Source organism: Bos mutus, chromosome 4 (genome assembly GCF_027580195.1).
Source record: "Bos mutus isolate GX-2022 chromosome 4, NWIPB_WYAK_1.1, whole genome shotgun sequence".
In the NCBI taxonomy this organism is placed as follows: domain Eukaryota; kingdom Metazoa; phylum Chordata; class Mammalia; order Artiodactyla; family Bovidae; genus Bos; species Bos mutus.
In genome coordinates, this window is record NC_091620.1 from 4,293,993 (window position 1) to 4,311,877 (window position 17,885).

A 17,885-nucleotide genomic window follows, 5' to 3' on the forward strand; every position below is an offset into this window, starting at 1 on the left:
TTACTGTAGAAGGTACGCCCATCTCTTACTTTAATTGTCATCAGTTAACCACAAAATATTTACAGTAGGGAAAATGCGTGCTTAGTCGCTTCAGTCATGTCCAACTCTGTGACCCCATGGACTGTAGCCCGCCAGGCTCCTCTGTCTATGATACTCTCCAAACAAGAATACCGGAGTGGGTTGCTATGCCCTCCTCTAGAGGATCTTTCCAACCCAGGGATCAAACCCATGTCTCTTACGTCTCCTGCGTTGGCAGGCGAGTTCTTTACCTCCAGTGCCACCTGGGAATCCTGTAGGAAAAGTAAAGGACCTCAGATTCTCAGTCCCTCCGGGGACGGCAGAACCACTACAAGTGGAAGGAGTGTGGAGTCATTTGCTGTGCTGAATCAAGGGCAACTCGTCCTTAGCCCTTTAATTAGATGAGTTTCCATTGCTTTTGTTTCTCAGTTTGTATGCTAAAGATGTGAAGTATTTCAAATGCCGTAAAAAAATTTTTGATAAACCAAATCTATTTTTTCTCACCTCCATTCATTGTGATTCAGAATGTTGATAAGTAACTGGCCTGTGTTGTATCAGATTGTTTTATCTCTAGGTGAAAACCCAAGTGTTCATCAGTTTCTAGCGCCTTTGTGGCTCCTTGCTTTTGACCTTGTTTTAATCATAGTCTTTGTCATGTTTTTACTGGAGTTATAAACTCAGAGCATGGGCCCTGGGGCCGAGGTTGGGAGTAGGCCTTTTGCCCAGGCAGTCAGGTGGTGCCCTGTGGGCCAGTGCACTCTGGGCTCTGGGGGACTAGGAGGTGCAGGGCGCGGCTCTGCTGTTACGGGCAGTCTTCAACTGATGAACGCCTGGTCTTCAGAAGAATTTATTTGCTTCAGTTTTTGCTCTTTTGCGCTAATGGAAGACAATATGTTTTTTATATCAGATCATATTCTGAAATATGCTGTATGATTTTACAATACACAGGAAAACAACAGGAATTTTACATGGAAGCAGTTATCTGCCAAACGTTGAAGTGGGTTTTTAGCTCTTCTTAATCCTTAAGTTTTAAGTTAACTACCCAACGTGTTCTGTGAATTAAGATTTTTTTTTATTCCAGTTCATTTCAGTCACTCAGTCGTGTCTGACTCTTTGCGACCCCATGAATCGCAGCACGCCAGGCCTCCTTGTCCATCACCAAGTCCCAGAGTTCACTCAGACTCACATCCATCGAGTCAGTGATGCCATCCAGCCATCTCATCCTCTGGCCTCCCCTTCTCCTCCTGCCCCCAATCCCTCCCAGCATCAGAGTCTTTTCCAGTGAGTCAACTCTTCACAGGAGGTGGCCAAAGTACTGGAGTTTCAGCTTTAGCATCATTCCTTCCAAAGAAATCCCAAGGCTGATCTCCTTCAGAACGGACTGGTTGGATCTCCTTGCAGTCCAAGGGACTCTCAAGAGTCTTCTCCAACACCACAGTTCAAAAGCATCAATTCTTTGGCGCTCAGCCTTTTTCACAGTCCAACTCTCACATCCATACATGACCACAGGAAAAACCATAGCCTTGACTAGACGGATCTTTGTTGGCAAAGTAATGTCTCTGCTTTTGAATATGCTGTCTAGGTTGGACATAACTTTCCTTCCAAGGAGTAAGCATCTTTTAATTTCATGGCTGCAGTCCCCATCTGCAGTGATTTTGGCGCCCAAAAAAATAAAGTCTGACACTGTTTTCCACTGTTTCCGCATCTATTTCCCATGATGGGACCAGATGCCATGATCCTCGTTTTCTGAATGTTGAGCTTTAAGCCAACTTTTTCACTCTCCACTTTCACTTTCATCAAGAGGCTTTTTAGTTCCTCTTCACTTCTTTCATATGGGTGGTGTCATCTTCATATCTGAGGTTATTGATATTTCTCCCAGCAATCTTGATTCCAGCTTGTGCTTCTATTCCAGTAATGCCTCCATATTGGCAACTTCCACCTTTTCAGAGGATAGTGGTCTCTTGTTTGTATCTCTGGAGTAGAATAGTGTTTCCCTCATGTCCTGGGTTGTTGTTGTTGTTGTTGTGTGTGTGTGTGTGTTTTCGTGGGTAGGAACTGTTTGTAAGAGAACATATCCGTTGTGCAAAAAGGAGACCGTTTAAGTGCTAAACTAAGTACCCTCTCATTTTCCCTCTTCCTCCTGCCCCTGCTGGTCTTTGTCCCTTCGCAGGGACTGAGGTGTTAATGCCCAGGACTGTGTTGTGTCGCGCACCTGGAGCTGAACTGGCCACCCCGGTGAGGGTCTGGCAGGGGCTTCCTCTCTGGGAGAATTGACTTGTGTGCTGCATCTGTGGAGAATGTTATTTATGCATTTCAGGTTTATAATTACTCGTTTAATAAAAGCATCTCATTGTCAGCCAGTCCATGTTCTTGTATTTTGCTATGATTCCAGGCCTTCTTCACCTTCTGTTAGTACCAGAGTGTATGTTTTGTTTATAAGATTTCCTACAGAAATTTACTCTTCAGAGAGTTTTATTTCCTTCACTTTTTTTTTAAACCTAAACTGGCATCTAATGTATTAATTAAATTATTCTTTGCATTCATTGGTCTCTGTACAGGACACTGAATTATCATGGTACGTAAAGCTGTTTAGAAATTATGCGTTGGTGGTGATCAGAGTCAAAATATGCATCTACAGAATTTTTAAAGAAGACAGAATTTTCTTGGCAGTCTTATTCTGATATACAAATTGAAAATATATTACAACTTAAATTAGGTTTCTCTAGGTGAGCTTTTACCTGTGAGGCAATGGTGAATCAACGAGAACTTCTCTTTTTGTCATTTTCCATATTTTATTATCTCTAATTAAATAATTTTTCTTTGGATTTTATTAAATTGGGTTTTTTAAAAGGTGAAAGAGCCTGAGTCTTAAGACTAGGATTTTCAGTCTGCCCTTTCATTAATCATATTGTCTTTAAAGTGATTTTAATTCATACTGATCATCCAGGGAGACTCTCTGGTCTTTTTGTATTGTTCCTCTTTGTTAGTTAATGCATTATGGACATGGGAAGCGTTTTCAGGAAGGACGTAACAGAGAGTCTTTTTTGATGTTGGCTCTCGCAGTCAGGTGAGCAGGGTCGTGGTCTGGGTTGAAAGCTCACAGAGCCGGCCCTCACGTTCTTCGAGGGCGGTCTTGGGCATTGTGTGTGTTGTTGGCCGTCCTGAGGTTATGTGTGTGGAGCGTGGGGATTGAGGCCCTTGTCACCAGGGCAGAGTGCACACGTGTGTACCTGAGGGCGGGGCGAGGTGAGAATGACAGGGCTGTGGATGAGAGAGGCCCGTGGCTGGATGCGAGGTGAGAATGACAGGGCTGTGGATGAGAGAGGCCCGTGGCTGGATGCTGGTCTCTTATGTATTTCTTTGGGACCTTTCCAACACAGAGAAGGTACTTTATAAATGTCCATTTTCTTTTCAGAATGCTCCTAAGGCCCTGTCTAGAAACACATTTCATGATTTTATGCCGTATAAAAAGTGGTGGCTACTGCTTATCAAGTATTATCAAGCATACTGCTTACCAAGTACAGTCGCTGCTTAGCATGTATTCACAGCAGCCTTACAGGTTAGCTCTATTATTTCCCTTTTACAGTTAAGTAAATTGCGTGTCGGAGAGGTTGTATTAGTTGCCCAGGGCCACTCAGCCACTAACTGGTAGAGTGAGGCCTCTGAGTCTTGTGCTTTCTACTGTTATTTATAATAGTTGTTTTGCTGCTCCTCTTCCCCATGTGTTCCTTAGTTCTAAGTTAGGGAGAATAGTCTACTGTTTCCAGTGAGTATATGGTAATCAGGGTTGATTCAGAACATCTTCAGGGGGCTTTCTAGAGTAAGGGAGGGATCATGTTTCATGTCGCTTGCCAACCCTGGTTGGTGGCGACCAGCCCTGAGAATTTTGGGAAGTGTTTGGAGGTACAGCAGAGTGCCCTGAGTGGTGAGTGTGGAGTGGCCTGGTGCGTTTGGGTGATCACCTGGCCACTAGCCTGGTACGGTGAATTGAAGTGGGTGACGGTGCCCGGTGGAGGGCGCTGGGACGTGCTCTGTGCTATAAATGTGTCTTAGAACGTTTCTGTATAAATCAGAGTGGGTCAGATTTTTATTTAAAACTTTGGGTTGAAATCATGACGGGAACTTGAAATTTAGAGAGACCTTTTGTTATGAGGCACACGAAATCTCTCTGTGAATTTTCGTTTTCCCCCACTTATATTTTATTGTCTGGATTTATTAGGTGAGACTTAAAAAGGAACACATTAACACTGCTTTTAAAGAGTATTACATATCATCAACTATTGCTTGTAAAATTTAGTGTGCCTCCCCGAATATTGTAATCACCTTAAAGAATTTCATTTGATGGAATGGTTCTATTTTTATTACTTAAAACATAGGAATATTCTCCATTTGCTCACTTCTCAGAAAGCTACTTTTAAGTATTTAATTCTCAGAAAGCAAAAGAGAGCAATCTTGTTAAATCATAGCTGCTGACGTCCCCTGGTGGACCAGTGGCGAGGACTGCACCCTTGCTGCCCAGGGACTGGCTTCAGTCCCTGGGCGGGGAGCTGATCCTGTAAGCCCCGTGGCATGCCCCTCCTCCGAGCGTCACAACTGTTCATGACCAGCGCATAGTCCAGAAAAGCTCCTCAGGTTCTAACTGAGCATACGTAAAAATACAAACTGATCAGTGTAACTTACTGTAGTCTTCCCCGGCCATGATTTGTGATTAAACACCAGAAAAAAGAAAGAAGAGCATGTGCCAGGAGAAATTCAGGAGTTTAATTGGGCCTGCAGCTCTGTCTTTCAGTTTAGGGGAAACAGGGAACCTGTGAGGTGTGTGTATCGGGCCACCTGGCCTGCGTGAGCACCAGTGTGACCCGGGGTCTCAGTGTCATGGGGAGGCGAGTGCCCGTGCCCAGCCCAGGGTGCTGGTCAGTGCCTGCGTTCCTTCTGTGACCCGGGGTCTCGGTGGCACCGGGAGGCGAGTGCCCGTGCCCAGCCCAGGGTGCTGGTCAGTGCCTGCGTTCCTTCTGTGACCCGGGGTCTCGGTGGCACCGGCGCTGAGCTACTTGCCTGTGTTCCTCAGGGGTGCTCAGTCTCACTACCGTTCCTTTGGTTAAGGGCAGGACGGATGCGTTCTCCCACTGCGCTGTACTGGAGGAAGAAATGGCGGCCCGCTGCATCTTCTTGCCTGGAAAATCCCACGGACAGAGGAGCCTCTGGGCTACAGTCCATGGGGTCGCAAAGAATCAAGACGTGGCTGTTCTTTAAGAAAGTGAAAGTGGAATTCAGCTGCTTTATTCTGATTGAGGTAATGAAATGTTAAGAATTTGCCAGCAGATTAAGGGAGGAGCCCTTAGTTGTGCCGACCACTCAGGAGGAGAGGGGCACCGAGCGCCTGAGCAGGGGAGCCCGCCGTCCGGGCGGGAGACTCAGAGCTCCATGCCTACGGTCCCAGCTTGTGTGGGGCGCTTGCTTCAGGGGGTTGCCCTGCATTTGTAGATTTCTTCTTCCTCGAAAGTTATTGTCAGGTTTTCTTTAGAGGTGGTAGAGGAGGTAAAATGTGTACAATCCTGGTCCTCTTTTGTGGAGTAGAGGCATTTTTTGATAAAATACAATCTCAATTTAAGAGGCGTTGCAAGATTAGTAAAACATCTGCTGGATTTACTAGAGAGAGCAGCATTGGTCCACGCTTGGGGACTCTGGTCTGAGGAGGAGTCACCGGCAGAGGTGGAAGCGGCCCCGCTCGCTGCCCCGTCGTCCCTGTGGTCCCGCGGTCCAGCCGCTGCTCCCGAAGTGCTGTCTCTCTCTCGGCCCCACCCACATGCACATGCCTGGGCTCCCGGTGCAGCCTCTGCCCTCTCTCAGAGCTGTGTCCCAGTCAGTGCTCCTAACTGAGGCTGGGTTTCCTCCTTGGTTCATTTAAGAAGCAGCTGTTGATGACACTAGTAAGTAAGGTTGCTCTGTGTGTGTGTGTGTGTGTGTGTGTGTGTGTGCGCGTGTGTGTGTGTGTGCGAGCGTGTGGGCGCGCTCAGTGGAGTCCCGGCTCTCTGTGACCCATGGACTGTAGCAGGCTCCTTCCTCTGTCCCTGGGATTCTCAGGCAAGAATGCCAGAGTAGCTTGCCATTTCCTCCTCCAGGGGATCTTCCCACCCAGGGATCAAATGCAGTCTGCTTGACAGGTGGAGCCACCAAGGAAGCCCTCTCTAGTAAGCAAAAGTAACGCCAGAAGTACCATGAATCCCTGTTAGTTCTTCTGGCTGCCTTTTCATGCTGAAATTTACAGTCTGCTCCCACATTCCTCTACTCCATTTACAAGATGGGATCGTGTCACGCATCTGTTTGGTGAGTTGGCGGTGCTGACACGTTCTCAGGGAGCCCCAGGCCAAGGCAGGGCAAGGCTGAGCTTACGGGTATCACTGCATCACGCAGCCAGCTGCCCGACCAGGAGGAGGGCTCAGCTGACCACCTCACTGGTTTCTGGCAGAAGCCTACTTGATGCCATGGTTTTGCACAGCACCTGGGAGCCGAGAACATTCTAGAGGACCAGGGTAAAGCAGGTCTGGTGGAAGTGAGTCAGAAACAAGGCAGTCAAGGACAGGCCTGCAGCAGGCCTGTGACAGGGAAGCCCTTCTGGGAGGAAGCCCTTCTGGGAGGCCGAGTTGGGGAAACTGTGCTGACACAGGGAAGAGAGCCAGGAGATGCCCTGCCTGGGCAGACGGGGCCGGGGGAACGGCCCGACTCCCGGCTTGCTGACTGCAGTTCCCCTTTCCCTGCTGTCCATCCCTCTCCGGTAGGCAGAGTGGTCTCTTCTGTCTCCTGATCATTTCCCTGTTAGAGGTGCTGGTGAGTTCAGATGGTGGGAAAGCAGAAACACAGGCCCGAGGAAGAATGGGTCATGTGTCTTGAACAGTCACTTGTTCGGTAAGATGTGTATTCTAGACTTTTCTTGGAGGAGAAGCCGCTGTATGGTAATACTTATTTTTAAGAACTTTAAAATACTTTAGTGGGAAGAACTGATAACTTCTAGAGACATGACCTTTTAATCATTCTTAAACACGTGACCTCTTCATTTGGGCAAAGTGGACTGTAGTTCATTGGAGGACAGAAGTCAGTCTTAATGAATCAGAATGTCTGCACGTTCATTTATGGGTGTTTTTATGCATATGCTGTTTCCGAGTGAGATGAGTGGTTAAATCAGAAAGAGTTCATCTGTAATTAGAAATCAGGATTTGCTCACCCACCTTCTTCAGCAGAAAGAAATCTGCTTCCTCCAGTGACCTGGGTGCCTCCCCTGTCCTCACACCTAGCAGCTGGCAAGAGCGGGAGACGGGTCTTCTGCACAGGGATGTCGCCTCGTGCTCTGAAGGAGGTCCTTCTCCACTGCCCGTCCTGGGAAACTGGAGACGCCTCGTCGGCCCGGCACCTTGCTTTGTTTCTCCAAAGGCCAGTCAATTTTGCTTTTAAACGATTTCCCCAAACCTGCCTAGTCTCAGAAAGTAGAATGTTGAGAGTGAGAGCACTTGCGTCACTGTGCAGTGGTAGAGCCCTGCAGAGAGGTCAGTGTGCCTGCCGGTGGGTCCTTTTCCTTTCTCCAGGAAGCCAAGCCCTGGGGCTGTGCCTTTAGTCTCAGCGGATTTTGTTTCAGTTCAGCCGATGTATACCTATTACTGATTAGGAAGCGTTTTAGGTTTAAGTTGCTGGTTACACGTTTTGCATGCTTGCCATATATAAGGATAATTTATTGTAGAGACTAGGTGAACACTGCACGTTCGAATTGTTCTCACCTTGAATCATACTGTAGCAGTTTAAGTAGGGGATTGACCCAGGAGCCTGGAGAACAACGTTATTTCTATTCACTTCTCCTTTAAACAGCAGTCTCAAAGACAAAATAGAGCCTTAAATGCATTGGTGTTGAGAAACTTTGCGTAGCATGCAGATCATTTATTGTCCAGATTCCGAGTGAGCTCTCTAAAGAGCACAGGCTAGACCCAGTATTGTTGCAGCTAATAGGAGCTGCTCGTGAGGTCTGTGGGCTGCAGATGAGCAGCGCTGCGCTGACAGTGAAGCAGGCCTTATCGGCAGGAGAATTCATAAGAGGCTGCCCTGGGACCCCAGCCACTGTCCTGCCGTGTGTCCCGACAATGTTATCTGTCCTCTCAGCGCAGAGTATCACGTGTCTGTCATGAGTACAGAAATTAATTTAATGTCACCTGAAGACATGCAATTAATCTTTTAGAGGTTTTCATAATACCTTTACAGAAAGAGTTGCCAGTTTGGCGGATTTGGATTTTAGGGTTTAGAAGAAGATAAGGAAAATTAATTTTTCATCAGGGTTAATACAAGCTAGCAGGGCCACAAAAGCTGAGAAAAATGGTTGGGGAATTTGTCAAGTGTTGTCACTCTCGAATAATGCTGCTTAACGTCTGATAGGTGTAATCAAGAGTTGAGATTTCTATAGAGAGGGATTAATCAATTTGCTCACCAGTGAATGCAAGTCAGTGATATCACTTCTTCATGGGATTTAAGAATGAAAATAAGATTTGATCTGTCAAACTGCAGGACGCCCTGACAGTATCAGTCGGCATTTTTATCTATACATTTAAGCCATTTGTTATAAGTAAATTTGTCCTGCTAATGTTGGTGGCTGCAAACCTCATTTTTGGGTAACGATGAAGCTGATAAAAAGTATTCCTTAAGCTTACTTAATTCAGGAAGTGCCTCTTATATTTAAGAAAAACTACTCTCAAAAGGCACTTTTTACAGTATTCATTAAAAGATAAATCATTTGTGGAAAAAAGCGAGCAAAATATTTCCAGTTTGGTCTAAGACGGGCCACTTCTTTTCTCTTCATCTGTTCTGGAGGAAGTAAAAGAAGTTTAAGGTCATGTCTAAACACACTAGTGTGTAAGGAATTTAAAGCGGTACCGTGCTGCCCTAGAGAAATTCACTTGCAAGGTGAATTTCCTTTCTTTGAGTGGCTAGAATCTGCCATGCACAGACGACTAGTAATTTCCTTACATTAAGACAGTATGTTTCTAAAAGTCCTCGTTTGAATTGACAGTATCTTTAAATTTACATAACTGAACACTAACAATTTTGGGATGTCTTTTCAGTGCTGTTAACTATTATGTGTGAGTTGTAGAAGACTTGTAAGTCAATGGGTAGGTTCCGTTTGGGTTGGTTCTAAACAGTCACCGTTTTTCTTCTGTGTCTCTGTGTGAGAATAGGTGTGAAAACATGTTTCTGGCCGCAGCCTAGAAATTTGCAGGTTGACTGTTTGCTAGTGTTAACGGGAGTGACTCTGGGATTTAGAAATTCCCCTGAGAACTAGCTTTTCGTAGTGCTGTTTTGAAAGAAAATAATTGTTCTCTCAATTGGAAGAAAAGCAGCACTGTCTTTCTTACAAAATAAAAAAACTTGTTACTTATATTTAAGGCTTGAGTCCTCAGCATGATTTTCAGAAAAAAGTCAAAGCAGCGTATTACAGTAAGCCTTCATTTCCTTAAAATGATGTGACTGAGTGATGGTCAGTCCCTTTGTTTCCAGCCCTGCTAAAAATCGTTATGTTGGATGTTAAGAATAAGCTCCTGCCTACGAGGTCGTCTGAAGTCCATGCTTTGGACCCACCAGGACAGGAAGTCCCGGTAGCACTCAGTGTGTGACCAGTGAGAACAATAGTGTTTACTTTGAAGGAGATCGAGGGAAACAGACCCAAGTGTACTTCTTGTCAACTGGGAGACATTCAGAAAGCAGCTCTGTGCATCCTCCCTGGGCAGAGCATGGGGAATGATACCAAGACTCTGGTGACTAAGAGCCTAGGGGGCCGTGGGCATTGCTGTTTTGAAGTTTCTTCCGTCATCTGTAGCTACAGGGGGTGTAAAGCACTGTCCTGTTGTGAATGTGAGTAACTCTAGAGCTTGCTCAGGCCTCCCCCCACTCGTGTGAGCAGATGATAGCTGTTTTTCCTAAAAGTTGGGCTTTTGTCATAACCCCTGCCTGAAACATCACTGTATCTTGCTCCTCGCTGACTCGTTAAGTGCTCGTCGTCTGCCTGCTCTGTGCCGATCGTCTTCCGTTCCTCTTCGGTCCTGAGGCTGCGTGGTGACCGGTGTCCCTGTGGGCTCCCCTTCTCGTGAGCGTTGAAGAAAAAGAGTGCAGCTCCATGGCCTGGGCAGCCCGAGGACTGGAGGCGCTGCTGTGGCTCCCCACGAGGGCGGAGTCGGGGTGCTCACTGTGCTGGGGAGATGCAGGCCGGGCGAGGAGGCCCGTGTGGAGGAAGGAGCATGGTGCGGCCCAGACACGGCTCCTGTGTCATCTCAGGTGGTCTCAGAGAGTCCTAGACAGAGAGGCGCTTGTGACACTTGTTACCTGTGTTTCTGAGCTGTAGATGGAAAACAAGCCTACTTTAAACTCTTTCTTGAAAGGACAATAAAAGTTTAGAACTTGGGTTTTCAGGGTTTTTACGTGACCTAACATTGTCAGGTGTGAATTATCAGTCTCTTACTCAAAATGGCAGTAAAGAGAATTTGTATTACTTGCCAGTGTTTATTGACTAAATGTTTATGTTCTCAATTCCTAGTTTAAAAATCATCAGATCACCACAGTATAGTATATGTATCATCCAAATACATATAGTGTATACCTTAAAACAGGCACACCTTACTTTTGGTACAAGCTCTTCGTTTTAAATAAAAGTGACTGTCTGGATTGTCTACGTTTTTAGTTTTGGGTTGCTAAAGAAAAATTTTATGACAGTACTGCTCATTGTCCGTCGTATATATAGACATCATTCCTTTTAGGGCACTTGTAGTAGCTAACTGCTGATTCTGGCAGCGTGGTGGAATGTTTGCTGAGGCCCGCATCATCGTACTGACAGGGGCACTGCCCCAGGATCCTGATAGCACAGGCTTTCTTCATAGCACTTTTAGACGACTTAGTTTTTAGATGCCTGGTCTACTGTTTATTGTTTTATTCAGTAAATATCTCAGTGCCATCTGCATGCACCAGAAATTTTGGCTTGGTGAATAAAAACAGATTCACCAAAGTGCAAATCACTGGTTTCTCTAGACACTTAAAAATGGCATATGCTTTAGTTGTCCTCAGACTTTACCCTCCTCTCGGGAGCTTCCAGTGAGTCCATAAGTGGAGGACTTTCCCATAGAGGTAACCATACACAGCTGGTTCATTTATCCACATTCGTGAGAAAGGCAGACGTTGGAGGAGAATCAGTCAATAGACTGTTCGGGAGCTGAGCTGTGTGGAGAATTTAGTGACCCAGTGCTTCCTGCGTGTAAGACACAGCCTCTGGTGGGACCTGGGGTCTAGTGTGATGTGTCTGCCCCTGTAGAAAAAAAAAAAAAAGATGTTTTAAAGAACAGCAAAACTTAACCCTTGCAGAGTGAATTTATGAACCATATACTAACATAATTTCAATGTGATTTTAGGTAGATTAATAAATAATAGATTACTGGCTCTTAACAATTAGGAATATGTGTGTATATCCTAAAAATGTTCAGCTTTTTACTATAGAAAAATTTCAAGCATATACAGAACTGGAGAGAGTTCACATAGCTTTTCCAGACTTCTCATTAACTTTATGTGAATTGTGGTCCCACAGAACGGCCTGGCCTGCCTTTCCGTAGGGCTTCCATTTTCCTTTGGGGGTGCTTCTCCATCAGGCTGGAGTAACTCGCCGCAGGATCACATTTTAGGCAGTTCCTGATGACAGAATGTAGGGGTACCCTCCGCTTCAGCTGTCCTCAGCCCTGGCTGGACGTCACTGGAAGAGCCTTAAGATACGCTCGCGTCTGGGCTCCCACTCAGGACAGTGTGACTGAGTGGCTCTCGACTAAAGCCCAGGAACAGTAATATCTGAAAGCTGCCCAGGTGACCGACGTGTAGGTTGAGACTCTTGGCTTGTCTTAGGCCAAGTGTGACGTGAGCTCTCGGCTTTGGCAGATGTCCTTTATCAGGTTGACAAAAGACCCTTCTGTTCCTAGTTCATCAAGAATTTTCATTATGAATGCCTTTCTTGTATCAGTGCAGATGGTCATGTGGTCTTTTCCTCCACTAATGTGGTCTGTAAATTGATTTTTGAATGTTAAACCAACCTTGCATTCCTGGGATAAATCTTACATGGGTATGGTGTATGATCCTCTGAATTTAGCTTGCTGACATTTTAATGAGAATTTTTTTCATATATATATATATATACACATATTTATTTATTTATGAGGATAGTCTTCTGTGGCTTTTGTTTCTTTTTTTGTCTTTGATTTTTGTATCCCAGAAAAACAGGCTTCAAATATGAGTTGGAAAGTTGTTCCTCCCCTTCTGCCTTCTGAACAAGACTCTGTAGAACTGGTAGTCTCTCTGTCTTAAATATTTGATAGAATTCACCAGAGAATCCATTTGGGCCCGGGTTTTTCTTTGTGGAAGATTTTTAATGATCGATTCGGTGTCTTCTTAGATTTCCAGATTTTCTCTTTCTTCTTGAATCAGTTTTGGTATCTTGCATCTTGCCTGGAAAATCCCATGGACAGAGGAGCCTGGCGGACTGCAGTTCATGGGGTCTCAAAGAGTTGGACGCGACTGAGTGACGGAGCACACAGCACATCTTTTATGGAATTTGTCCATTTCGTCTAAGTTCCCTGATTCTGTTGGTATAAAGTTGTTCAAAATATTCTTTTACATTTCGGTAATGCCACTTTTCATGCATTGGAGAAGGCAATGGCAACCCACTCCAGTGCTCTTGCCTGGAGAATGCCAGGGACGGGAAGCCTGGTGGGCTGCCGTCTGTGGGGTCGCACAGAGTCGGACACGACTGAAGCGACTCAGCAGTGCCACTTTTATTTCTGATTTCGGTAATTTGTGTCCTTCTTCTCTTTTCCTTAGTTTAGTGAAGCTTTACTGGTCTCAGGAAAGTCAGTGATTGACTTTTCCCTGTTGTTTCTCTGTTTACCATGCCCTTGCTTTTCTCTGTGATCTTATTTCCTTCTCTTCAGTTTTGGATTTGGTTTCCTATTTGTTTCCTAGTTACTTGTGATAACAGGTCAGGTTCTTGATTTTAGATCTGTTTTCTTTCCTGATGTCACTGCTTTAGTTGCAGCCCCTCGATTCTAATGTGTTGTATTTTTATTTTCATTCAGAATGCCTTCTGCTCGGTGTCTGTCCTCTTTCCACCTCCGAGCCCGGTCTCCTGGCTGGCGGCCGTGGTGCCCCCGCGCTCAGGGGCCGGCCGGTGCTCAGGAGGCAGCGCCGCCCAGTGCCTGGCCTCGGCCCTGCGGTCCCCGCTCCACTCAGCTCTTCTCCCTGCTGTCCCCCGCGGTTCCCTGTCTGCCCTGGGGGGCTTGTCTAGGCCTCCAGTAACTGATTTCTAGAGTTTCTTCACACCATTTTGTGGATTCCCAGCTCGTCTGTTTTTGTCCCAAACAGCACTGAGGCCGGAGGCCAGCGTGCATGTGGGGACTTGTGACTCAAGAGGGGAGGGGTGACTGGGTGCTGTCAGCCTGTGGGTGCTGCGGGGAGCCCCACTGTTGAGGGTTGTATCTGTAGGGAGGACGTGCTAGGATGTGCCCAGGGGCTGTCGGGAAGATGACCCACTTTCATGAGGTTTGAAAGGGAGTTAAAAGTTCAAAGCAACTGCTGATGCATACTATCAGATTTTCAAAAGGATGCTCCTAACAATGGAAAAGGCATGTCAAGCGTGAACTATTTTTAAAGTTAAGCAGTATTTCATTGAACTAAAGAGGACCTACTTTAATAATTACAGATCTCTTGAGTGGATCCAGTAATTAAAGGTCTTAGATTTAAATTTGATAAAGGCTCTTTAACCTTAACGCCTGTCAGGTGAGCGTGTCCTTTCCGTAGTGGCCCTCATGAGATGGCCGGTGGGTGGGCCCGCCCTTGGTTGAGCAGTGATCGAGGTGGACCCCGGTGCTGGGGAGGGAGGCTTGCTTGTGCAGACACTGACCAGCGCGCTGCCTTGTCTGTTTCAGCAGGGAGGAGAGAGCGACGGCTTTTTTCACCCAGAGGGCCAGCCTCAGCGGATCCCTCAGCCCCCAGAGGTGAGGCAGCAGCCCGCCCGCAAGGTGACACTGACCAAGGGGGCCCTCCAGCAGCCCCAGCACCCTGCATTGGGGGCCCACATGCACGCAGCCGGCCCGCCAGGCATCAAGAGCATCCAGGGGATCCACCCAGCCAAGAAGGTGCGGCCCAGCCCCGTCCTCGGGAGTGCTGGGAAAGGAGCTAGAGCACCTCCGCCCCTGGGTTGAAAGCTGATGTGCTCACAGGCGTGCTTCCCTCCCTCGGCTTCGCGGTGTGACTCTGGAAGCTCACCGGGGCCCAGGGAGCGGTTGTCTCCTGCAGCTCAGAGTGCGCTATGGGCGCGGCTCTGCGTGGCCCCCTGCCCTCCCAGCTGCTGCTCCAGAGGCTCCTCTGAAGTTTCCTCCTCAGCGCCTCGTTCACAGATGGGAAGCATTTGGGGTGAAGTCCCCTGCCCGAGGAAGTGCTTCTGGCCCTGGTTCTTTCTGCACCGAGGGATGCCTTGTCTGAGCTCCGTGTGTGAGATGAGAGCCGTGGCCACCTTTCCAGGAGAGGAGTGTGCGCCATGTCCCATCATGTCCCGGGGGGGCACCCCTCCCCACAGCTTCTAGTGAGGGGCGTCTTCATGGCCCTCCCAAGGCCCCTGCTCTCTGCCCGACAGCCGCACACGTGTGAGGAGGATGGCAGACGCCTGCTCTGAGTTCTCCTGGAAGCGCTTGGACCCTGCCAGTCCCTCCTCTGCTGGTCTTGCTGCTGATACTGAGGAGTAGTGTTAGTGTGAAGACCAACCTAGGTCTTTGAAATGTTTAAATCACTTCGTGTGTGTTATCTCATAAATACCTTCTGACGCAGGAGCAAACAGACTGTCCGTTTGTGCTGCGAGAGGCACCCCCACAGTCACATTCATCGTGCCTTCGGGTCAGAGCTTTAAAGAATGTTCCAGTCTGAGTTCCCTTGAGTCGGGTGTTGTCCCTGGATGTGTGATGAGAAGGCCTTAGGAAGGGCCCCCCCATAGCTGTGAGCACAGATACTGCCCTCAGGCAAGGGCCCCCCCATAGCTGTGAGCACAGATGCTGCCCTCAGGGCTCTCTAGTCACTGCAGTTGGGGTGCCAAGGAGTGTTGTGTGGTGGGGGTGGGGGACCCCTGCTGCAGAATCTGCCTTTCAGGACGGATACTGCCGTGGCCCGCAGTGATGGGGAGTGGCTGGGGGCAGTGCCGCGCACCTTCGCTGGCACTGCCTCCCACCCCCTGCGCGGGCCTGAGCCACAGTGGGGAACTTCGGGCTCTGGGGCCCGTGAGGACCCGTGTCTTGGTGTCCGCCGAGCGCCTTTCTGGAGCCTGTGGTCCTGCTGCTGCATGCACAGGACGACCGTGTGAGCAGGTCGACTGTGGCACACAGTGCCCCCTGGCACCGTGCATGCTGCCCAGGCTGACCGAGACTGCACCGCTTCCTCTCCTCCTCATGCGAGTGTGCTGGCCCTTTCTGACAGTGGGGAGCAGCTGCAGAGGACCCTGCAGCCCGTGGTGTATTTTGGTGGACTCTGGCGGACGCGCTCACGCTATGTCAGACATGCAGCCTGACCCTGAATGGTTCTTCTCTCGTTACCAGGTGCTCGTGCATGGGAGAGGCCGGGGCCTGGCGGGAGCCATGGGCCGGGGCCGCCTGATGCCCAACAAGCAGAACCTGCGGGTGGTGGAGTGCAAGCCTCAGCCCTGCGTTGTGTCTGTGGAGGGGCTCTCCTCATCCACCACCGACGCCCAGCTGAAGAGCCTGCTGACGTCGGTGGGGCCCATCCAGGTGGGCCACCCTGTGCCTTCGGTCTGTGCCCTCCGTCTTGCCCTCCCAAGACTCAGTTCTTTAAAGCCCCTGAGAAGAAAGCTGAATGTTTTACCATTGTGCACGCTTGGTACCAGAACTTTTTGCCTGAGGGTTAGAGTGTTTGGAGTTTTTCAGGTGCTCAGAAACTTCATGAACTGTTTATTCCAGCTGAACAAATTATCCTTTGAAATCCTGAAATTATCCTTGAATTCTTGAGGAGTGGCTTGTCTGTTATCAGACACGTTAAGCTTGTATCCACAGAGAGCTCTTCTTGGACAGCCTGTCATAGAACGGGTTAACCTGCAGGAACACAGCTGGCGTCAGAGAGCTTACGATGCTTTTAAAAATACAGGTTTCCTGAGTGGAGATTCTCCAACCTATGGTAGTTGAAAACCTGGGATCAGATCACAGTTGAGGAGTGAGCCTGGGACCCCAGGCTGGGCTGGGGTGGAGTGGGGTGGGTGGCGAGTCCAGGCTTGCCCTGGGCCCTGCTCCTGGCTGGCTCCCAGCCCGGGTCGGGGCGGGAGGTGGTGGTGCTCTTGCTCTCCACGTGTGACCCCGGTCGGTCTGGGCTGTGCTCCTGCCCCGCGGTCCCGATGATTCTCCTGTGCGTCCTTGAGAGTGAGCCTGCGCTCAGGGTCAGCACGTGATGGCAGAGCCGTTGCTGCTCAGCGCTGTGCGGCTAACCTGCAGAAGTCGGAGTTTGAGTGCTGCGTTCTGGGGGCCATTTTTCCATTTGCCTTTTTTTCTTTCTCCTGTTCTGGAAAGAAGGATTAGAGATCATTGTGTTAAAGTTTAATGGAGGGCACTTTGTTAAAGCAGAGCAAAACTAATACTGGGTATTTAAAGGCTTCTTTTTATTAGAGAAGAAGATGGGAAGATAAGAGTGGTTACATCAGGTGCCCTTAGAATGCTGCTGGAAGGAGTCCCCAAGGGTGAGGAATTCAGCAGCTGCCCAGGAGGGCCTGTGGGCCATCCCAAGGGTCCCAAGGAGCCAGCACCCCTGTCCTTGCCAGTCTTAGTCCCGAGGGATGGTGTTGAGGGGCGTCCACAGGTCTGTAAGCACTGAGATCACACAGTGCTGACGTAACAAAGGTTGCCAGTATTAGATAGCTGAAGACCAATGTTGGTAAGTTTAAATTGTGAGAAGATGCTTATAACAAGACTTGCATGTGGTTTAACTGTAAATACCGTTCAAGGCGGGTGGTAAGGAGGTCCAGGCCTCCTGGCTGCGAGAGAGGCAGACGTGAGGCCTCTGGTGGGCTGGGCTGTGGCGCCACCTGGCGCCCGCGTGCCCTGAGAGCAGGCGGTGTCTGCACCCAGAAGGCCCTGCCCGGTGCCCACCAGCAGGGCTGTGGGAGGAACCGGAAAGAAGGGCCTGTCTGCCTGTCCACCACGCCAGGGGTCCTGCTCGTAGGGAAGGGACAGGCAGTCTGGGGTGGAGTGAGACTGCGGTGGCTGGCTTAACGTTGGGGGTCGTGGTTGGGGGCTCCGTGGACAGGTGAGCCTCGTCAGCTGCCGGGCCTTCTAGGATGTGGTGGGGCGCGGGCGTCGGGCGTCGAGAAGGCTTCCGTCTCGGTCCCGAGTTTGCTATTTCCTGGAGTGCAGCTTCCCAGCCGAGGACTTACCCCAGGCACCGCACAGTAGTGCACATTTCGTCTCTGCCTCTGCCTCCGCTCTGGAGTTACCGCGGAGGTGGGGTGAAAGAGACGCGGGTCCCCAGGCGCTGCAGAGGGAAAGCGTGTGCCCTCAGAAGGAGGCCTGTCTTCCCTGCGTGAGGTCTCTGGGGTCACTTCAGGCCGCCAGTGCGGCTGTTACGGGGCACAGGCACAGGGGAAGCCCTTGTTCTTGGGGTATCTTGGGTTACCTGGTGAGGAGGAGCCCCTTAGAGCCATCGTGTGAGGTGGGATTGTGCTGAAGCATCTCACCTCCTGTGAGGAGCCCTCCTGCCTGCCTTGTCTGGTTTTGACGGATCAGGAGCGTCTGGGGTGACCTGGAGGAAGTCGGGATCTCAGTGGA

At 49.0% G+C, this 17,885-nt stretch overlaps 1 protein-coding gene across 1 annotated transcript in view; it reads left to right on the forward strand.

Annotated features, from left to right (window-relative positions):
• The window catches only part of RBM33 (RNA binding motif protein 33), a 111,525-nt gene that overhangs the window by 83,310 nt on the left and 10,330 nt on the right, over nucleotides 1–17,885 (forward strand). Inside the window, exons 16-17 of the mRNA XM_070368986.1 lie at nucleotides 14,004–14,210; nucleotides 15,657–15,845. Of these exons, the coding sequence (XP_070225087.1) occupies nucleotides 14,004–14,210; nucleotides 15,657–15,845 (396 nt within the window). The remainder of the gene's footprint in view (nucleotides 1–14,003; nucleotides 14,211–15,656; nucleotides 15,846–17,885) is intronic.